This window comes from Euwallacea fornicatus, chromosome 36 (assembly GCF_040115645.1).
Source record: "Euwallacea fornicatus isolate EFF26 chromosome 36, ASM4011564v1, whole genome shotgun sequence".
In the NCBI taxonomy this organism is placed as follows: Eukaryota; Metazoa; Arthropoda; class Insecta; order Coleoptera; family Curculionidae; genus Euwallacea; species Euwallacea fornicatus.
In genome coordinates this window covers 746,932-768,365 of record NC_089576.1, presented here as the reverse complement: position 1 = coordinate 768,365, position 21,434 = coordinate 746,932, and the positions used below count along the sequence as shown (strand labels likewise).

Sequence of the window (21,434 nt, the reverse complement as noted above, 5' to 3'; positions counted from 1 at the left end):
ACAACTTTGACAATAATAACGTCTTCCTGGCTTTTGTTGATGACAACAAACTTTTTCAAAAGTTTTTAAGCTCTTCGTTAAAGTTCAAAATTAAGTTAAATATGTAAAATAATGTTAATTTGAGACTGTTTTTGAGTGTACGAAATAGAAAAGTGATAAACAGTTTCTTAAGACACATTTCGAAGTTATTCCTGCCGTACAGAATGAACCGCAAATACTCATTCAGCGATCGCATAGAGGTAAACAGAAGCACTGCAATTTATTTAATTCACTGAGTTGATGGTGAGAAACGTACAAAAACATAATAGGAAGTACGTTAGGGTATCTCCCTATTTACCAAAGAATAGTAAATTTCCTAGTAAATACCCAGTTGTTATCAGCTGTTATCCTGAGGTGTTTTGGGGTGTTTCTTTTAATATAATAGCAGTTAATATCAAAGTATGTCAACGCTCTGATGTTGGCTCTGATATTGAGGATATAGAGTATGATTTTACTTAGGACTCCCTTATTTTAGGATTATGAGGTGCTCCACTTGCTGGGCAAAGGCGGATTTGCTTCTGTATACCAAGCAGTATGTCGTAAAACTGGTGCAGGTGTTGCAATCAAGATGGTAAACTCCAGTAACTATAAAATTCAATATTTTATTCCAACAATCTGCTCATTGTTATTTGATGTTTCTGTTTATTTAGATTGATAAAAAACTAATGCAAGCTGAAGGAATGGTGAGCAGAGTTCAGCAGGAAGTATCAATACATTCCCGACTAAAGCACCCCTCAATATTAGAACTATATACATTCATTGAGGATGCTAATTATGTGTATTTAATCTTAGAGTTGTGCCATAATGGCGAGTTGCAGCAGTACATTAAAAGAAAAGTTAGTTATATTTTATGTAAATTCAAATATTACATTATTGAAGCATTTTAGAAATTAAGTGAGTGTGAGGTCAGTAGCATAATGAAGCAGGTGGTTGAGGGCATTAAATACCTGCACTTTCACAACATTTTACACCGTGATATATCATTGTCCAACTTACTTTTGACCAAAGACATGCAAGTAGTAAGTCTTCCATTATCAACCACTAACATTTTGTAATCTGATATTTCATTATTTCAACTAGAAAATCGCCGATTTTGGATTGGCAACTCAACTAACTCGCCCTGATGAAAAACATCGTACAATGTGTGGCACACCAAATTTCATTTCTCCTGAAGTAGCCACTCGAGGCTCTCACGGTCTCGAAGTAGATGTATGGGGCTTGGGTTGCCTCCTTTATACCCTCTTAGTTGGTTCTCCACCATTTGATACAAATGGTGTGAAGAGCACATTGACTAGAGTCGTAATGGCCAGTTACAGTCTGCCAAATCATTTATCCCCTGAGGCCAAGGATCTAATTAATTCCCTTCTGCAAAAGAATCCTAAGGACAGAATTGGTCTTGAGCAAATTCTGGATCATCCCTTCATTAAGAGGAGTCAGGTAATTGTGTCTTAAAAATTTTATTTACTAAAAATAATTTGTATTTTATCCATTAGATATCTAATAATTTAACCCAGGACAGTGGCATTCATACCATGTCAAGCCGAAGGGATAGTGCTTTTGATGGCATTCTTCTCAGCAATTTGCACTCAAGAAAAGCAAACAGTGATTGCTATCCTTTGGAAACTCCCTATCACTCAAAAAGGCTTACTCATAGTATGGATTATGCTCACAATACACCATACATGCATGGATTATCCATAGAGCAGGAATGTGTGCATCAGGAGCGATGGAATTGCGAGCCTGACAGTAGGTGTAGTTATCAAGACGTTCCTGCTACTGTTAGTCAGTGCAGTAACCACTGTTTTCATCCTAATGATCCAGGAGGAAGTAAGATTCATTGTTTTGTTGACGAAAGATTTTATAGTTTTTTAATTATCGTGCGGACAGAGGAGCTATTGAGGATCTAAATTTAGAGGACCTAATGATTTCCAATTTTCTCAATACATATTATTATCAAATTACACGTGTTAGATAGTTTATTTTTCAAACATGTTTATCTCAATGTAAAAAATTAGCTAGGGCTTTATTTATTTTTTGTGTTTGTTCTTTTTAATTGGAAAAAAAAAACAAATAATCATAAAGGTGTTTGTAGAATCAGGTCTGATGACAAATATAAAAGAGAATTTATTGGAGCAAGTTAAGAATAAGCAATATTTTCAGTTACGTGTTTTATTATACTTGAAATGAAGTCAAGCTGAATATATAAAAATAGCAAATCAAGTAGTTTCATAGTAAAAAATAACTAAATAGCGTCAAAAATCACTAATGTTTCTTTTGAAATTATTCCATGAACGAAATTTCTGTAGAATTTCAAATCCATTTTCATTTTCAATTCAGGGCTCCATGATAACCAAATCCTCACAGAAATACCAACCAAATCACCTCTTCCCCCCTTGCGATGGTCGGATCATAACAGTGGCAATAGAATATTATCTAGTCTGGAGAACCTAAGAATATCCCATGAAGAACTGCCAAACCATCAAAGCACAGAAAAACTGGCGGGTTTCCAAAAATCGCAAAAATTGGTTCAGTTTTGTTCTCAGAGGTTACTTCCCACGCGACATCAGACGAAAAATGCCATTTTAAGTATTCAAATCGACGGAGAAGTGACGGTCGAATTTATAAAAAAAAAGGGTAGTCTGAAGAAGGAGGTTGTGTGTGAAATTATGCGCATATCTCCTGACGGTTTGAGGTAGTTTTATGTGGCAGCAGTGGCATTGAGTTTAGAAAATTTACTCTGCAGGATTGTAATGTATGAACCGGAAGGAGGTAGAGGTGTTCCACCTTCCGAGGAGACGCCGCCACTGCCCGGTCAAGGGGCGGACAAGATTTACAGTATTGAGAATTTGCCGGAAAAGCATTGGAAAAAGTACATGTACGCGTTTAAGTTCGTTGAGCTAGTCCGGGCAAAAACCCCGAAAGTTACTTATTACAGCGACAAAGCCAAATGTCTGCTCATGGAGAATTTAACAGATTTCGAAGGGTGTTTTTATGAAGGTAAAGTGTTTCCTTTTCATTAATTTTACTAATACTTCATAGAACATGCTTTTTAGGAGGTAAAGTAACTCAAAGCACAACAGAAGGAATCATTATCTCAAATGCCGCGAATCAAAAATACAATTTCCGCAGTGCCGGCGACTGTCTCAACCTCACAGGCACTCTGGAATTAATGTGGAAGCACTCTCAAGAGTGTTTCAAGCATTGTTTAATGCTCGAAGAGACTTTAAGTAAATTAGCAGGCAATAATTTTCCTATTATTGTGGGAAGACGACCTTGCTCGTCGTCTAACGGCCCCGGAAAAGAAAACATCTCCAAATATTTCTTAGTGAGTTTTTCTGCAAATTTAATATTGTTATATAATTAATTTTTTCCTTTACTCAGCCCTCTTTTACGGTTTCAATAAACAGTAACACTACCAGCAGCCGTTCAACTAAAGAAAAACAAGTAACAATCCCAGGGGTGGGCACCGCAATTCAGTTACCCAGTGGCGAGTTGAACGTTAGATACAATGATGGTTCTCAGCTATGGGTGGACGGGAAACATCATGTGCGCTTCCAGTATCCAGACGGACACATTGTCACCTACAAAGATACAGACAGTATTCCCAAAACCATTATGGCGAAGATGCAGCTAATGCCAAAGGTGGTCAAGTATTTGAGCACCCCTGTGACTACGCCGTTAGTAGAGAAGCAGTTTCGGTGTTTGAGGTAGCCGTTATTGAGGTATACGATCCGTAAGTAACACAAATGTAAGACTTTGTTATGTGCTTTTTGGCTAAATTGTTTGATTATCGAGCTTTAAGTGAAATTTTGTGCAGAGAATTTTAATTTATTTGATCTATATGGAGAAATTATTGGTGGCAATTCTTTAAGAGTGGATCAATAAAAAAGCGGAAGTTGCGAAGTGAACTAGTTGTGTATTTATAGTCCTCACTGAAGAGAAATTATGTCATATTACAGGGATCTCTGCTAATAAAAATGTTCGTTTACTGTCCAGAGTATTTCAAGTTGTCAAATGCACAGACTTTAACACCACATTGCGCCCCCACAAATATTTTTATCAATTTAACGTGAAGTAATTTCAAACAGAATTCCTGATATTTGGTAATTTTTATGTCTGTTTAGTCTGTAGTTTCAACTGTACACTGTCGTTAACCACCACACAAAATTTACGAAATTGTCAGTATTTTCCTGTGACGTAGCTGCATCTTGGGAGCTTCATTTGTCCCAAGGGTTTTAGTACTGAGTCTATCAGTCTGTAGGAGTAGAAGAAGTTTTCTCAAAAATTACTTGTTTTTAAAGCTAGAAAAAAGAATCACTACATAATTTTTGAAACATTGTGCAAAATTGCTTATAGTTTTCAATAACGATCGTGAATCTTCGACACTATATTTTGGATAAATTGATAAATATATTTTTTAATTGTTTTTGGTAGTAAGAAACCAATACGACTGCTGTGGCTTGGAGGAATTAATAATCTTTAGATTTTCTGAACTAAATTATGGGATTTAAATCTCCGATAAACACCTGTGACGTAGATCATTAGTGGAACTAAAATGTCTCTTTGTAAAAAAAACATAATTGTTGAAGTGTGGAGAAATCAAAACATCGGCCTGCAATGGGCACTAAAACTCTGTAAAATTTCTGAAATTGTTTTAATACTATATCTACCAATATACAATAGTTACACTATTATTATTTACAAAATTATGCTTAACTACTATCAAATTATCATTCTTAATTAATCTTCAAAAGCTCCAGACCTATCAGGACTTAATAAATAAAAAAAATATTTTATAAAACCACTAAAATGCTCGTAGATCTTTCTTCATTCAATCAATCCTACACATTCACAAACGAAATTAGTCATCATTTATCTTTCACCTATTACTGGATTTTAACTTAGGGCTTCTAGCTTGAAAGGAACTGAATTCACTCTCGTATCCGGGCCTTACCACGCTTTCCAAGGGAAAATCGTACTCTGGGATGTGCCAGAGCTGCTTTAAATCTTTCAACTGCTCAGGTTTAATGGTCACCATAAACTCGTTCAGTTGTTGGCTGTTAAAAGTGTTTCCGACCACTGAAGGATCCTCTTCATCACTTCTTCTGCGGAATGTGGTGTCGAAGCTTGGAGGTTCCAGGTTCAATTTCAAAAAGTTTTGCTCTGGAGGTTCTAATCCAGCACTGTTGGGGTCTGGACTGGTAGGCTCCACGCTTTTCGGGTAAACTGGAGTGGTGGCTTGAAATTTAGATGCAAAATTGACTGAAATATCGTTTTCACTGAATTTGGGTGGAACCAAACCAAATTCGGACGGAATTGGAGAAGTAGCATCAACGCTTAGAGGATACACTGGAGTGGTGGCTTTGAAACTAGAACCGAAATTCACAGTGTTATTAATTTGCGAAGATGATGATTTCTCTGGGGGAAGCTCTACAGGTTCCTGGAACTTTGATAGGTCAACGTCCACGTGTTGTGGGTAGACTGGAGTGGTTGCTAATAAAAGATTTTGACATAAGAAGCTAGCAAATGTTGTGCCTGAAATTAACCTTTAAAATCTGAGGAAAAGTTCACGATCACGTCTTCAATAGTTTGATCAGGAGGTCGCTCTTCGGAGCCTGAGAATTTAGATTGGTCCACATCCACTGTTTTTGGATATACTGGAGTAGTGGCTGAAAGGTTTTTTTTTTAGGATTTCAAAGTGATTTTATTTTATTTTTTTGGGAATGACAAAACCACCTCTGGTTACGTGAAATTTTTTTAGTAGTAATAAATCGTGAACGATCATGCATTTGTATGATTCGACCATGCAGATGTTAGTCTACAGACCAACCTCTAAAATTCGAGCCGAAATTAATTGAAAAACTTTCCGGATTTCCTTTTGTCTCTGGAATTGAGACATCAAATTCAGACAATTTCGACGCATCTACCTCCACTCGGAGAGGGTAAACCGGAGTCGTGGCTGTAGAAACATTATCATACAATCAAGTGCTCCTTATATAGTCCTAAATGGTGCGAAAACTGAGGACAAACCTTTGAACTTCGAGGCGAAATTTACTGTTCCTTTATCGCTATCCGTATCTACTGGCAAATCGAATTCTGATAGCTGAGATGGGTCTGTATCCACGTGTTTGGGATACACTGGAGTGGTAGCTGTAGAGAATGTTTTGGTTATAATCGATAATGATTGATGTTGAATTTCACCTTGAAATTTAGAGGGAAAGTTCACAGTTTGTACATTGGAATCTCCGCTCAGAGGGTCTTGGAAATTGTCAAACTTTGACAAGTCCAGGTTTACCTCTTTAGGATACACAGGAGTTGTGGCTTTAAATCCTGAAGGAAAGTTCACACTGGGAGCTGATTTTGAGTTATCATTCAAAGTGTTTGCACCTAAAAAAGAAGAAAAGACAGTGAACCGATGTTTCTATTTGTCATATTTATGTATCTACCTTGCCGGTTAATTGAATTAAAATTTAACACTTTTCCATTATTAGATCTCGAAGTGTCAATAAAAACTCTATCGCGAGTGTTGTAGTTAGTCTTGTAATAAGACTGTTTAACGAAATTACTATTGCTTTTATCCTGCTTATTAGAAGTAGGTGTTGTTGATTGACTGGAGATTTCTGTGGACCAGTGACTAGGTAAGAAGTATTCAGTATGGGAGTTCTCAGTGTCTGCTCCTAGATAAATTTTTGTATAAGGACCAAAAGGTTTTGGAGTGAATTTACGTACCGATCACATTGCTAGTGATTTTAGTTTCAGTTTGGCTTACGTGTGGGTCAACTAAATCTGGCCGAGGAGTTCTGTGGAATTGCAAGTCTTCGACGAAGGGCCTGCCTCGTTGTCCTATGAGTAAGTTGGCACTAAAACACAAGAAAAAAGTTTAAATTAATTATTATTTAATTTTAATCTTGTAGATTGATTTGTTCTCATTCTCTGTGAAGTTTTATCTATTAATGGATTTTCAAAATAGCAACCTGGAAGAATAAAACGTATTTGGAAAAATCGAACGAAAACGCTTGAGAAACAGGCGTCTCCCCATATTTTTTCTTATTGCTGCCAAGTTCCTAATGGTGTCTTGGTCAAATCGAGCCCCAATAACATTAACATGTTGTTTCAACAAGGAGTCAATATGGCAATGAGGCAACGTTCTCGGGATTATACGTGGAAGCTATTTTCTCCTGTGTTTTACTTAGATTTTCCAAATGCCATGTGTTTTGTTATAAGAATTATTTTCGTTTTTTTTTCCGTTATGTTGAAGAACGGTATTCTGTTTGATTTACATTGATCGGACATTTTTGAGATATTTTATGAGTTTTACGTAATTGGAAATATTGTCCAGTTACTTTTATTGCCGAATTTGAAACGGAAACTGGTTTGCCTGAGCATTTGGAAATAAACTACTATTGATTTTTATGGAAGTTTTTAAACGTCGAATTGTCTCTACAACACATGAATCTTTTTGGTACCTAACACTGATACGGTATCTGTACTTTTCGATCCATCATTAAAAGAATAAATAACACTAAAAAACACTCAACATCCGTAATTACTGTATATGTAATTACATGTTCCGAAATTCCCCTAAAAGCAACTCGTTACGGACGACCTTTCAAACACATATGCAACGCAGGAGCATTCAAAAACCTTTTCACGTATCTATTAGGTAAATACCAAAAAAATATACTTAAACGTAGTTTTCCTGTTAAGATTATTATTGTTATTTAAAAAAACAGGTTTCGAAGTAGATTTCTTGTGACGTAATACTAACCTGTAATCCTCCTCAGCTTTGCTGCAGTTGACCATATACCAATGATCGCAAATCAGCATCCGTTGCTGGAAAAGCGTGTTTTTCGGACAGCGATAGCTGAATTGCCTCCCGAGACCGTCACACATGTGATACACCTAAATATCATTAATTCCCAAGTACCAAAAACAGTTTTTTAAATTTTAATCTTTACCTGACATCCAGCCGATACATCGGCGTAATATCCGGACGTCCTTCCGTCGCAGGAAAATGATGAAGGCTGGAATTAGAAACGTCTCGATTAACCAAATTTCGAAATTATGTATCGTTTGCGTAAGAGTACTAAATTCGTTACAAATATCAAGGATTTTGCTTCTGAGATTTTCGCAACCGGCATTAGTTCAGAAACTGCTAATTAGGGTACAATTACCATAGCAGGAAATTCATTTTGGACCTCTGCTTTTAAGCCCACTCACATTCTTCAAAAACTGCTAATAAAACAGGTATTTTAAGATATAGCGTGTCCAAGATAAGAACGTCCGGTCCGAGTGGAAATCGATAGACTTGGTCAAATAGGAGAAAAGTTGCGCATTCGAGAGAATAGCCTGATCAAACAACAAGATCTATGAAATTATTTTTGGTTTTTCAATTATTGTGAAAAAAACAACATTTTAAAAATCGTTTTTTTCTTTCTGGAATCATCTTTAATAGAATTTAAAAGCAGCACTAAAAAGAATAAAAAATACTATTTTTTTATGTTTGTTTATTTTTTTTTTAATGTTGCTACGTCACCGGTAGCACAAAAGCAACGATTAAAAAAAATAAAACATGGGTCAAGTGATACCTCAACTTAAAGGTCTTTTAAAAATACATACAACGGTGTATTCAAACTCATATTCAAAATCTATCTGTTCGTTTTTGAGAAAAACACGAATGAATTTGGTAAAAAATGTACTAAAAGTTCGGTTAATTAGTACATAAACTGTGAAAAACACTTGTTTATTAATAGGAATGTCGTTTGTTTTCGATGTTGAGCTCACAAAGAGTCTTGAGTTATTTTATTTTTATTTTTATTTTTTTTTTGCAAAAGGCTTGTCACAATCTGTTATGCCAAGGTAAAATAGCGGGACCGTGAGTAGCTTAAAAGCGACGTTGCCACGTTTAATTCCATGGCTTGCCAATTAGAGTCGCCCTTGAGAGACATTAATTTTCATTTTTCGTTTGTTTTTTTTAAATAACTTTTTAGAACGATTTTACAATCATTTACATTTTAGTAAGTATGACTAGCAAAATAGTAGATTTTTCATACGAATAAGCGAATAATATAATAAGGACGCCACGAGTCCTTCACTGATATTAAGGCAAAATTTTTTATTTAAGAGTGCTTCAAACACCTTTCGTCTTTTTCTATTCATTCATCAGTTCATTATTTTTCTCTGGAGGGCGCTAATACTTCAACTCATCGACGGAATTCGAAGCCTGACGTCGATTGGCGTCACCGAGAGTATGTTCATAATTTCACCGTCTCCCCCGTTTGGCAGTTGGCGAATTGTTTTTGATAAATTGTTGCAATCGCTGAAACATTTTCCCGGCACAAACCTATAACGTAATGCCATCAGGTACACAAGCAGTTATGTTTTATAAAATAGATGAGCCATTGTGCTATAATCCGAAGACTGTTCCGACAGACACAAAAGCCGGAATATGGCGTAAGGCAATGCTCGACGGTATTTTGTAATGATGCCTTTGTACAATTATGCGAAAAGTCCGCGTGTTTGTACATTTAAATTAGGGAAGAATGTTTGTTTTTCCTTTCATTTCGTCCGTTTCGACCCGGTTCTTGCTGAAATAATAATTACGCATCGTGTGTAATCAACTTCAGACGGGGTCATCTCTCCGAATTGTGTCCTCTTCGAATTTATAGCTATTTGCATTGCACGTAGAAAGGATGTAGTGAGTGGAGGCGGTATTCACTAGTTTTTGCCCTTCAAAGCAATCTCTGCTAAAACGGTAGAGTTAACTGAAGCAGTCGGTTATAATATCGAAATATAATTTCGAGATCCTTTCACTCGCGGTTGCGAAGCGACAATCATTTAATTAGCATTAACATCCAATGAAACTTCTTCACTTATGCACATCTTCATCATAAATAATTATAACACAAGTGGCGTAAAAATTCCGATCGCATAGTTGTTACGCCGTCCGTACCAAATCAGAATTCAGGTGACCTTTGTCGGGAGCAATATGGAAATAAAGAACGCTAATGCTGAACGATGAGACCTTTTAAGGTCATCGATGGGTGTACACAAACACAAACGGCTGCGACTCCGAAGGCTGCAGTTGGTAATAAGGCCATTATTGGCGTCATTTCTGAGTAAGATTAGAGGTGCAGATGTCCGCTTTTGATTGTTGTTTACAAGCGCTAATAGGTTTGGTTTATTAATAGTTGCGCTAACCACTGAGCATGTAGTTCGATTATTCAAAGATAATTGATGATGTTCTTAGTTAAAGATCAATCCGCAATGCCGGAGCAATACGAAGGCATGCGAAACTGGGATTTAAAGTAGCAAAAATGCAGGGAATGAAAAAACTTGTTGGATTCAGCAGCGTAATATCCAAGATTATATAATTAGACAAGATTAATAATATTCTTGATGCGGCCGGACTCGTCACGTGCCCATAAATAATTATAAATTTTAATGATACAGACAGTGGATATTTCTGAAAATAATCGTGTTATCCTCGTGGTTTTGGAGACATTGAAAGCATCGCTTACGGCTTCCTTGAGCGCAAGAAACAGCTTGGTTGAAATTTTCTATCGCACTGCGCCTAACGACCACCAAAAGCCGAAACATTTCTCCTCGTGCGTGAGTAATTTAGATAAAAAGCATCGATAAATTTGACATTAGATGCAAATTAGATTGAAGAGAACCGATCACAAAACCAAGGGAAGTTATTAAAATTGTTTTCTCCTTACCACATTAGGTAATTCGGCGGATTTTATTCATAGTTATTGAGTAACGAAGATCAGTTCCCGAACGAGATCTCCTTTTTCCTCGTAATGTTCGATGTCGTAGAGAAACCGCACGATCTCCGTGAACGAATCATTAAGGGAAGCTATCAATCCCGCTGCGCAAACATATCGGTGTCATCGACAAATCCATATGAATGATTCGGGCTAATAATTAATTAGCTAATTATTCAATCCTGCATTTCGGACTAGAGGAGCGGAAAGAGTGCCATAGCCCTGAATACTGATGATGAGATTTTTGCACTATAGATGTTTCATGGATATTTAATAATTATTTGCTTTATTGTACTTGACCATTGTTACATAAATTAAACATCTTATTCAGCATTCGCAGGTACCAATTAAGGAGTTAGCGTAGCATTGTGCATAAGCTTCTTATACACATATGATATGATTACAGGTTTATCCCAAAGGAATTAGGTGCATATTAGCTTCTTTTTGGTTTAACGAATGGCGTCGCAATAATCAACTTTACCGTCTCTGATTAATTTCACGGAACATCATCAGAATTCTCATCGTTGTTTGTGCAGTCAATTTACGTGTCCAAATCGACAAAAATGCGAAGAAATTCACGCAGAAATGAAAGCCTGTTCGATGATCAGGGCGGAGCGTGATATCGCGATCCTTTCCCACGTAAAATTGCGTATTTGCGTATTTATCTAACTGCAGTGTTAATACGTTTCTCAATAATAAGTGTGAATTAATTAGTTAAAAAAGACACAAGTTTGGTGGGTGTAAGAGTCATCTGTTTAAGCGTGGTTTATGTAATTTTTCCTCGAACCATCACTGTTATTTTAACCCATTAAATTAGCAGCAGCAGCATGTGCCGCAGGAGTTTGGGCAGATGGCGCTGGCTAACGTTCGTTGCTGTCACCTGAACGTGTTTAGAAATAAATATTTTTATTTTCTGGGTGATTCGTCACAGTACGTCACCGAGCATGCCCGGCATGCCTGTTTCATTTTTTGTCAAAAACCAAAATTAACATTATGTACAGTGTGTTTAAAAAGTTAGCAACTACTTCAACGGAAATTTTTGAGAATGTTTTTATTCATTCCAGTTGTCAAGTTAATAATATCACATTTTAATGAGTTAGGCTTTTTGAAGAAAAAAATCCTCCACTTTTTTCCGAATTCCGTGCGATTTAGTCAGAAATAATTATTTTTTAATTAACGTATAACGTTTTTTTAACATTTTCACATAGGCATTTTTCATAGTGAAAGTTTTTTTGACGTGACCGTCACTTTCTGTAGTGGAAATACATAGTTTACTCCTGGAAAAAGGCCAACGGGCGCACTTACAAAGTCGCTAATTAACGTAAGGAAGCAAAGGAGTGTGGAAAATAAATTTTAGGTTGTGACATTGAATTCTGAAATGCGTTCAAAAACCCGTAAATAACAATAATTACAACAAAATTGTCACTGCACGAGGTGCTTACTACGTAAAAATATTAAAAAAATATTACTCTTCTGAACCCTATATTATTTAAAAAATAATTATTTTCGATTCAGCTACGCAGAATTCGAAAAAAAAAATGTTTTTCTTCAAGAAAGTATAATTCATTGAAAAGGATTATTATTTACTTGATAATGCAAAGGAATAAAAAATATTCGAAAAATTTCACTTAAAGGCAGTTAGAAAACCGCCCCTGTTTACAATCCAATTTGATGAAGCTCATTAACGTTAAAGACTTTTACGATATGATCGTACGATGTGTACGATTTTCGTTCCATTATCTTCGTCAGAAAGTTATTTTAAAAAGTATCAAAATGATGGGGCCCCTTTGGAGGGCCATATCTCAATAACGGTGCTCAGCGTTTTTAGGAACTTTTTTACTATTTCTACCTCTACTTTCACCTCACTAAGTTTTGTGTCAACGAGAAAATAACACTCGTATGAAACTTTCCTTACACATTACCTCTACCCACTACTTCTATCATTTGAAGCGCACAAAACCATCTGTGTAACTTCCGAAATAATCAATGTAACTAAAAAAAGTCAAAGGTGCACTAGAAGCAATTTTGTACAACTCACTACCATCGTTCAATTTTACGAATTGGTAGATAAACAGGGGCGTAGCGTCCAAGATTTTGCCTGAGTAATATAGGAGAGACGAGCAAATAGGAGTTCATAAGAAAATCATAATTATCTTTATTATCAGTCCACGCCATTGATTTTAAATACCTACTTCGATTTGCCACATAAAATCGTCTCATTCAAACGCAGAGAGGAGCGTATTCAATGCGAATGTGGACAAATGGCATTTACAAAGAAAATTAATGTTTTTTTCTCTAATTTGAATTGCTCTTGGTGATCAATCCACACCACTGACTTCAATGCAACATGTCATATATTAATTATAATCCTTGAAATTTGAAAATTATTTATCACAAAACCATTCAAGGTTCTAGATAATTCCAAAAGTTTATTTAATTTTTTTATAATCAATCTACGTCAATAGCTTTCAGTGAATCAGCTGTACGTTTAATAAATTTTTAAATTGTTAAGTTAATTAAAAAATAGAAAGCCGTGTAGTTGAGGATAATGGAGATATATATTTGAAATCTAAAGGAACAAGTTCCACTTTGAGTGGAGAATTAGTTCATGCAGTACCAAATTTTCCGTGGGAAAAACCTACGTCAATGGATTTTATGCACGTCTGTATTTTAGATGCTGCAGTCCTTCAATCTAATAAATGGAAGCAATCAATGAAAATTTTATTGAATAAAAGCACTTTTAAATTGCTCTGACGTGAACCTGCGCTAATGGCTTTGTTACACTTCTGCGCCGTAAATGTTTACTGGAATGCATATTTTAAATACGCAAATAATTTTAAAAAATACAAATATCATACATACCTACCAGATAGGCATCTTTCAAGTCTTGTCAAATAATGATTCAATTTATTTACCTTTGTTGTTTTTTACGACGTTAAAGTCCGCAATTTTATATACAAAGTGTTTCATAATTACCTAGTGCGTTTTAATTCTTCGCGCGAAAATGCGGCAAAAAGGTCGCATCTGAAATGCGTCATGTACAATTTTTCAAATTCCTGTCAACGTTTCCTAGATAAAATTATTGATTTTTATAGATATCTAGTTGTAGTTTTATCTAGGGGCGTGCTACGCCTAAAGTTATTAAGTGTTAGATGGAACATTCTAAATTAACTTATTAGGACTACTTCTGCTGACGACATTAAGCGTACGGGGCAGATTAATTTTCCCAGATGTCTTAGTCGAAATCTGTCAATGTCATGTGTCATCGCGATTTAATTCTGTTGGCAGTTGGTTATGGTACATCAAGTACGCTTCTACTTTTTCTGGTAGTTAAACTGCGATGGAGGACCTTAACTAGATACTCGGTTCTTTAATAATTTTTCAGCTTTCAAGAGTTAGATATATCGTTTTTGCTTTGATAGTTTAGTGGTTTTCACTGCTACTACATGATAATATAAGACGCGTCAGTTGGTCCCAACTAGAGGTGATAGTTGTTTAGGGATAAAAATTGCTTGAAATTATTAAACGGAGATTTTCCCCAAACACCCTCTAGATTTTTGGTGACAATTAATATCATATACCGAGTGGTGTTCTGATGTTATAAAAGCGCCACCAATGAAATTTCAAACGTGTAAAAGTGAAAATACGTGTAGGACGCTCTGGACGTTTAAAAAAATTTTCTTGATTTGATTTCATGGATTTTTGACTGATCAATATTTCTTCAGATCCTCACACTGCTGAAACCTATGATTGGAACATACTGTAGTATAATGCATAAATTAAACATATTAAATTTGTCTTCTGATAGTAAACATATATCATTTATCACCCACCTTCTGACCCGTAACTCCACTAAATCCCATCAAAACACCAAATAGAACCAACCCGACCAACGTTGGTCGAGTCCAACCAGCAGAAGAAGACATCTCGTCCACCCACACCATCAACCAACTGGCGCCGCGTCGTTTCGCGTTTGTTTTCGCTCTCTGCGATCTGACGCAACTGCCCCTCGAGAACTCGAGATGATGTCGCGGAATCGGAGGAATCCCAACCGTATCGGGTGGGTCAGCGGGGGTCAGGTCTGGCGTGTGGGGAGCCCCCCGAGATCAGCGGCGCCTTAAAGGTGTCCCGAGAAGGTCGAACACATATTGTCATGTGGTGGCGATGGTGGGCGATACGGGTCTTGTGGCGTGGTTGAGAAAAAATATCGCAGACGAAGTATTCAAAAATAAGTTTGGAGATAAGTGATGATGACTTATGGTGATTTCAGAGCACGATGCGGAGGAGACATACAATGGCTGCGGAATCAGACCAGCAGCGGCTTCGCTTCAGCCTTAAACTACGTCATCGTGTATGCGCGTGACACTCGACCGATACGCATTCCTTCATATGTGGGAGATGAAGATCATATACAAATTTACTTATGTTTTATTGTAGTTCGGTTCACAGCATTATTCTATTGAGTACGTGGGATTTTGTGCTCTCCTCGTGGCTAATTATCACATTTATTGGGAATTGGTAGGCATTTAATAACTTCCGGGTGTAGAGTTTAATTAACCAGTTAAGATAATTAACTATAGCCTCCTTGTTTGTCCAAATGAGTCATTTTTGTTGTGCAGATGTATTCTGCTAATTTTATCCAAATATTCGTCTGCGACCGGAAAATCTGTTTACAATGCTGAAACCTTTTAAGCCTAATTAAGCAGTATCACGTGCAAGTGGCTATATAGGAGCTCAAAGTATTGCTCAGTTGTGTTAGCTAAGACACAAAGAATATCACATGATCTACCTTGACATTTTTGTCAGCACGTAGATTATGCTAATTCAAACTAGATGCGTCCATCCTTAAATAACGTCGCCGTGATATATTTTTATGTATTTAGGATGGGCTTGCATCCTTTGGCATTTAGTGAGGAAAGGCGTATTGATACAGTTTGTTATTCCCGCTTGTTTCTTTAATGGTAAAGGCAGCAATGAATCCGTCCAGCAAACAACGGAAAAACTACAATGCACACTCAAAAAAGCCGTATACCGGGCGTTTCATGACATAATAGGACATCAAGAATTCCAGGAGCGAATCTGTGGATGATTTTAAGAAAAAAAGTTCATGCGAATATTAGTCCGTTCTGGCTTTCTTCCTGATGTGCAGGGGCACGAACGCTTTTTTTTTGTTTTTCTTAGTGAGTCAGCTTCGGCATTAAAAATGCTTATGAAAATTGGGAAGAGTGAAATGAGTGCAGAGACAAATTTTTAAGGAAAAGGAAATGTTTTTTTTTTTTTATTTCACCAGTGGGATCACGACCGATGTGACACTGAACACTTTAAACAAAAGATATGAAACACTACTGTTTTTTTCTTATAAAAATAATTTTCTGAGTGTTGCATATTTCATTGAAAAAAAAAACGTATTTTTCTAAAACAGAACAGTGCTTTGCATCGTTACGAAGTAACCGTTACCGGAGAAGCGTAAAATCGGGCAAATGAAATTCTCAGGAGAACAATCTCCTGGACTACTAGCTCCCGGGATCGGATCACCAGAAACCTTTTAGAAATTGAATGTTTTCAATTCAGACAGGAATTAACCCATATCAGGAGTTTCGTTTCTAATTTGGGGTCCAATTACGCGTGACATGTTACCTTGAGGAAGGAGCGTACCTCTGAGAACCGCTACTTTGAGTTTCGCCATAAGAGAGGAAAAGGTTTATGGCGACACCCATTTTCGATCGGTAAACTTCTGCTACTCTAGTAACACATATCACGTGCCTCTCAAACGAAACAACACTCGATTATTAGTTTATTCCCTATTATTATAAACATCTTTGTTTGTTGTTGTATCACTCGACTGAGTCATCTAAGACATAACATCGATAAGAGAACGTTCCTTTACAGCCTTTTCAGCAAGCGTACACCTCATTGTACTCTGTAGGAACGTCGACGGGGAATCAGTGGAACTTCATCATTTTCCCTTCATCATCACACCTAACTTCACACGAAATGATATCACACAGGTATTATTGTAGCATTTTGCCGCACTTCCGGATCTTCCTGACCGACATTCTTCGTGTGAGACTTGTATTTTTTCGCACCTTTGGCGGTATATTTCTGACTTCTCTCCACCTTTAGTAACAATTACTTCACAAAACCTTCGCCTGTTAAAATGTGAAAAGTTGTAGAAATTCTTAGGTCGAAAGAAGGCACTGTTTTGGACCAAACCGAGGATTAAAAAATCATTTAAGTGATATAAGTTGTATTTAATTATACACACGAAAACACACCTACTATAAAGTAATATAATAACTGCATAAAATAATAAGCATTTATTAAACGTTTTATTACTGTTTATCTTAGCTATAAACTGATACAATCGCTACATTACTGCTTAACAGTTCTGAAAGAAGTGCAAATAGTAATTACAGTCTCGTCAACCTTATGAAACAATTATACAGCTGTCGCGGAAATCTTCAGCGTTATCAAAGCATCTTAAGAGTTTTAGGTCGTTCATTTACAAAACAATTTTATAAGGTACTTGAAGGATACATTTAAAAAGAATGCTATAAGGATCACGAGGTCAGCAAAATACTAGTAATATAGTAAGCTTCCTATACGTAATAATAGAGATTTATTTTCTTTAGTTATTTAGCAGTTTTCCCCATTAAAGTCAACGTTCTACTTATAAAATAAACAAATCTTTGCACTAAATTATCGATTTATACAGGGTATCCTATAATTAGCAGTGCATAGGCGAGCCGAATGTTTCTTAAGTAAAAACCTTTAAATTTCACATGGTTTATCTATATTAGAAAATTGATAATAAGTGATGTGCCGGGTGCCAAAGTTAAAAATAATTATTAGATTTTGTCACATAATTCTTGGAAAAGCATATTTTTCTCAGTCTGCGAGGCTTTTTGGTACAGCAAATTCGAAAATTTTCGAAATTTTTACATAGGCTGAAAAGAACGCAGTGTGCGGCACTTCCCGAGTTTTAAAAGCTCAAATTTCTTCGCATTGCACTGCACAGATATTTTGAGCACCCGTATTTTTTCCATGTAAAAAAGCTGCATCTCCTCCCGACTATCAGTTTTCGAGATATGCATCTTTCCATCATTCGGTGCACTCTCCAATTCGTGATGCTCCAGTAAAAACGATGGATATCCGCCCTGCACTCTTAATCTTTGTTAGTCGTATTTTGTCGGAATGTGTTTAACAAATTTACATAAAATTATATATATTTTTAGTTATTATAAACACTTCTCCCCCATTAACATCCCTTACCTAGGGACTGTTGGAGTGCGCACTTATGGAGGTATAACTGCGTCGCTGGAATTTTAAAGGACTTTTTTGTAATCGAAATTTTCAAAAATTTCCGAAAAGAGGTAAAGATCTGATGATGGAAATAGTATGAGAGGAACATCGGCATTCTACCTCTATTGAAACAACTGTGGAAATTTTGTTAACGTGCACTATACTGGCTAACGATACAACACTCCCTCGTAACCTGCGCTAACGCCTGTCGCAGATTAGTCTAACTGCCCGACTTTGAACAAATTTGGGTCTCCCGTTACGCAGTCGCATAATGATTTTCGGGCGGATTATAATACTATAACCAATTAGCTAATTAGGGTTTTTCGATTTCGGTGTTGTTAACTATTTAAGCCCTTCCTGCACTTTTCTTCATCATCGTAGTTGCACGGCACCGAGGGAAATTAGTTCTACATCATTCGCCGTAGGGACTTTGAAGGTCCGAGGTGAAATTACCAGTAAAATTTCTGCTCCGGATTTTCAAATACACACAGTAAAAATACAACCTCAACCTTACTAGCCGCTGCATTGTTGGAAGATAGAAAATAACCTTGACACTTCCTCTCTTATTCTGTAATTAGAAACGTTAGGAGAGCACATTTCGCAATAGTTAATTTGTGGCTTACTTTTCAAGGAAACGGCTCAGATTAAATGTTAAAACCGTTTTGCTATTATTTGAAGATGCACGAAACTGCCTGATGGTTGCGAGTAGGATCGGCTTCAGTTCGGCCCATTCAATTTGCCACAACAGTCTGCACGCGATATCCGCATTACGTTCAATTGAGAAATTTTCGATTGTCATTTTACTCAGAAATCAATAAAGAATCGGGGAATGAAGAATAGAAAAGAAAGGCACCTAATTAATCGAACCGCCTAAAACCTCTGATCATCTATTGATAAGCAAGGATTCGCAATAAAAAAAAAAAAGTAACGAAGAAGAGTTTCGAGAGCTATTCATCATCCTGCAGCGAAGAATGAGGAAACAGATTCATCTTTAGACAGCAATCGAATTTATTTACAGCGAGTTGTATCGGCCCATTTTTTAACTTCACATTACTCTGATTTAGTGCGGTGTGAGGTCGAAAGGTCTCCTTTCCCATTATTCTGGGATGGTCGTCTGTATGAAGTGGATTCTTACGTAATTAAAAGATTCTAGCAGTAATTGCTATCTGCAGATCTCGTTTCTGGGAATTTAGTTGCGTTTCCATATTGATTTTATTTGATATTTCTCATTGTGGACTTTCATACCGACATTGGAATATGAAAGCGCAAATAGAACTGGACTAAATCTAGTAAATAATAAATAACAATAATAAAATATACAAATCGACGCTTGGTTTTACAATAGCACTTCATGCGGACGTCATTCGGACGTCATTCGGAAGCGGGCTTCGAATTAAGAGGGTTTTAGAAACAATGCAATAACGCTTCAGTTCTGTTGTCAGTGTTGATGACGTTTCCGAATTTCCTTCCGTTTCGCTGGCGAAAAATGTCAAATTTCAAGTGAAAATATGGATTAAAATTGAAAAAGTTCTGGTGGAGCTGAAGGTTAATAACTAGTAATCTGGAAAGTGTTGGTACGGGTAAGAAAACGCGAAAATTGCACTTTTAAATTGCAATTTTATTTGGCAATACCGGAAATGTCGGTTCTTCGCGTTCGGGTTTCCGGAATCGCTCGAAGTTTGAGGTATTCGTAAGAACGAAGTCAGGTGCGCGTGTGCGACCGGGCAGTGCAGTGCACGTTATATCAAAAATAAGCGGTAACTGACCCTCCTCTTCTCAGTGGCTGCAGAATTGTCATCATCCCGAAAAGTTGATTTGGGGTAAATGGTTAGTATTTTATCATTACGCCTTTATTTTATTTTACCATTACTACCTCGACTTTTTTTAAATTTTATTTTCTGTATTCCTGATTACTCTAAGTGGTTTTTGTTACTGTTTCGTTTCTTTTTATACAGAGTGAGTCAATAGGAACGGGTCAAGATAAAACCCGAAATGTAGGACATCAAAATATGACGGTTAGACCCGGCATACCTTACACCAACGTTGCGCGTTCTGAAATCACGAGATGTCAAAAATTGAAATTTTATTTTTAAATTCTTTAACAACTTTCTGTGTTTTCACAGTATCAATGCCAGAATTGGTATACTTAGGTCCTGTAAGATGCAAAATGAGATCTAATTTTTACGTAGCTCCTAGAGAGCGTTAGTCACAAACTGCCGCTTCGGTGTGTTCGATCATATTTTCTTATGAATACAACTGAGGTCAAATTTTATTCAATACAATGAAAGAATGTCTATTTTTATTCAAACGATATTGTTGTCTAATTACGATATCTCTCTCCGTTCACGAGATTTTCACCCACAAGCTGATTCACGTCGAACCATTTAAAATACTTAATTAATTGAAAAATTAATTTTTCAATCGGGAGAAGAACAAGAGAAAAAAGAACCGATGAAAAATAAAAATGATCACAAAACTTATTTGAGCGCGAACGCAAAGCGCATCGCGCACTTCACTAAAGGAAAAGTCACTGTGCCTTGGCATTTTTAATTTTAAATTACAATTTTTGAATTAAAAATGGAAACTAACGAGTGAATAGTCTAATTACTTTGACAAGCTGAGGTAACAATAGCTATAGTATGCATTGTCATGCGAATTAACCACAGCCACTATCGTTTTTGAGGATTTGAAATGGTACGACACGAATTAGCTCGCAGAGGAAATGTTCGTATACGAAGAGAGATTACGGAGTTAAACGAAGATACTTCTTTAAGCAAAAATTCAAGGTTTTTCCATCATGTTGAATACAATTTGGCTTCAGTTGCACTCATAGAAAGTTATAATCAAATACACCGAAGCGATGAGCTGTAACTAGCACTCTCTAGGAGCTACATGAAAATTAGGTCTAAATTCTTTTACTTGGCATTTTACAAAACCTTAGTATACCAATTATGGCGTTAATGCTAGAAAAATACAAAATGTTATTAAGAAATTTAAAAACAAAAATTTCAGCTTTTAACACTCTGTAACTTTGAAACACGTGACATTGACACAAGGTATGTGGGGTCCAATTGTTATATTTTGGTATCCGGTGTCTTGAGTTTTGCCATGTCCCATCCCAAATGAATCACCCAGTACATCTCTCGCTTCACCTTCACCTCAAGCGTAGGCAACCAAATATTATCAATTCTCATTATACGGAGTGTTTCATAACGGCATGTCGAGAATTCAGGGGGTGAATCTAGGTGATTTTCAGAAATAAGGTTTATGTGAACATGGCACCTTCTTTCGCTTGCAGACCGAAGTACAGGGCTTTTCTGGCGC

At 36.5% G+C, this 21,434-nt stretch overlaps 2 protein-coding genes across 5 annotated transcripts; one reads left to right on the top strand and one right to left on the bottom strand.

The window, feature by feature from the left end:
- The first annotated feature begins 8 nt into the window (after window positions 1-8).
- SAK (Sak kinase) lies at window positions 9-3,947 on the top strand. Of its 3 annotated transcripts, none has more exons than XM_066300562.1 (10): window positions 9-239; window positions 515-610; window positions 690-875; window positions 927-1,058; window positions 1,120-1,476; window positions 1,533-1,866; window positions 2,377-2,731; window positions 2,783-3,036; window positions 3,093-3,364; window positions 3,421-3,947. In XM_066300562.1, the coding sequence occupies exons 1-10, from the start codon at window positions 204-206 to the stop codon at window positions 3,748-3,750; spliced, it is 2,352 nt and encodes a 783-aa protein (XP_066156659.1). In that variant the 5' UTR covers window positions 9-203; the 3' UTR covers window positions 3,751-3,947. The 3 variants fall into 3 exon arrangements, with proteins under 3 accessions (XP_066156659.1, XP_066156658.1, XP_066156660.1); XM_066300561.1 differs by lacking the exon at window positions 9-239 and adding an exon at window positions 259-438; XM_066300563.1 differs by lacking the exon at window positions 9-239 and having other exon boundaries at window positions 513-620.
- A 732-nt stretch (window positions 3,948-4,679) lies between these two features.
- On the bottom strand, window positions 4,680-14,913 carry js (jiangshi). Of its 2 annotated transcripts, XM_066300565.1 has the most exons (10): window positions 14,642-14,913; window positions 7,998-8,063; window positions 7,808-7,941; window positions 6,769-6,899; window positions 6,486-6,716; window positions 6,241-6,426; window positions 6,070-6,189; window positions 5,870-5,998; window positions 5,586-5,708; window positions 4,680-5,532 (listed from the first exon to the last, which is right to left on the bottom strand). In XM_066300565.1, the coding sequence occupies exons 1-10, from the start codon at window positions 14,750-14,752 to the stop codon at window positions 4,919-4,921; spliced, it is 1,845 nt and encodes a 614-aa protein (XP_066156662.1). In that variant the 5' UTR covers window positions 14,753-14,913; the 3' UTR covers window positions 4,680-4,918. The 2 variants fall into 2 exon arrangements, with proteins under 2 accessions (XP_066156662.1, XP_066156661.1); XM_066300564.1 differs by lacking the exon at window positions 5,870-5,998 and having other exon boundaries at window positions 14,642-14,841.
- Window positions 14,914-21,434: the final 6,521 nt, after the last annotated feature.

Excerpts from the sequence above, each read along its gene's own strand:
- SAK (XM_066300561.1), top strand. The coding sequence starts at position 280 with ATGGTGAGAAACGTACAAAAACATAATAGGAAGTACGTTAGGGTATCT. Across the intron at positions 2,732-2,782 it reads ATATCTCCTGACGGTTTGAG|GATTGTAATGTATGAACCGG; the intron begins GTAGTTTTATGT and ends TTTACTCTGCAG. Across the intron at positions 3,037-3,092 it reads CGAAGGGTGTTTTTATGAAG|GAGGTAAAGTAACTCAAAGC; the intron begins GTAAAGTGTTTC and ends CATGCTTTTTAG.
- js (XM_066300565.1), bottom strand. The coding sequence starts at position 14,752 with ATGGTGTGGGTGGACGAGATGTCTTCTTCTGCTGGTTGGACTCGACCA. Across the intron at positions 6,900-7,807 it reads AAAGCTGAGGAGGATTACAG|TGCCAACTTACTCATAGGAC; the intron begins GTTAGTATTACG and ends CTTGTGTTTTAG. Across the intron at positions 5,709-5,869 it reads TTTCGGCTCGAATTTTAGAG|CCACTACTCCAGTATATCCA; the intron begins GTTGGTCTGTAG and ends AAAACCTTTCAG.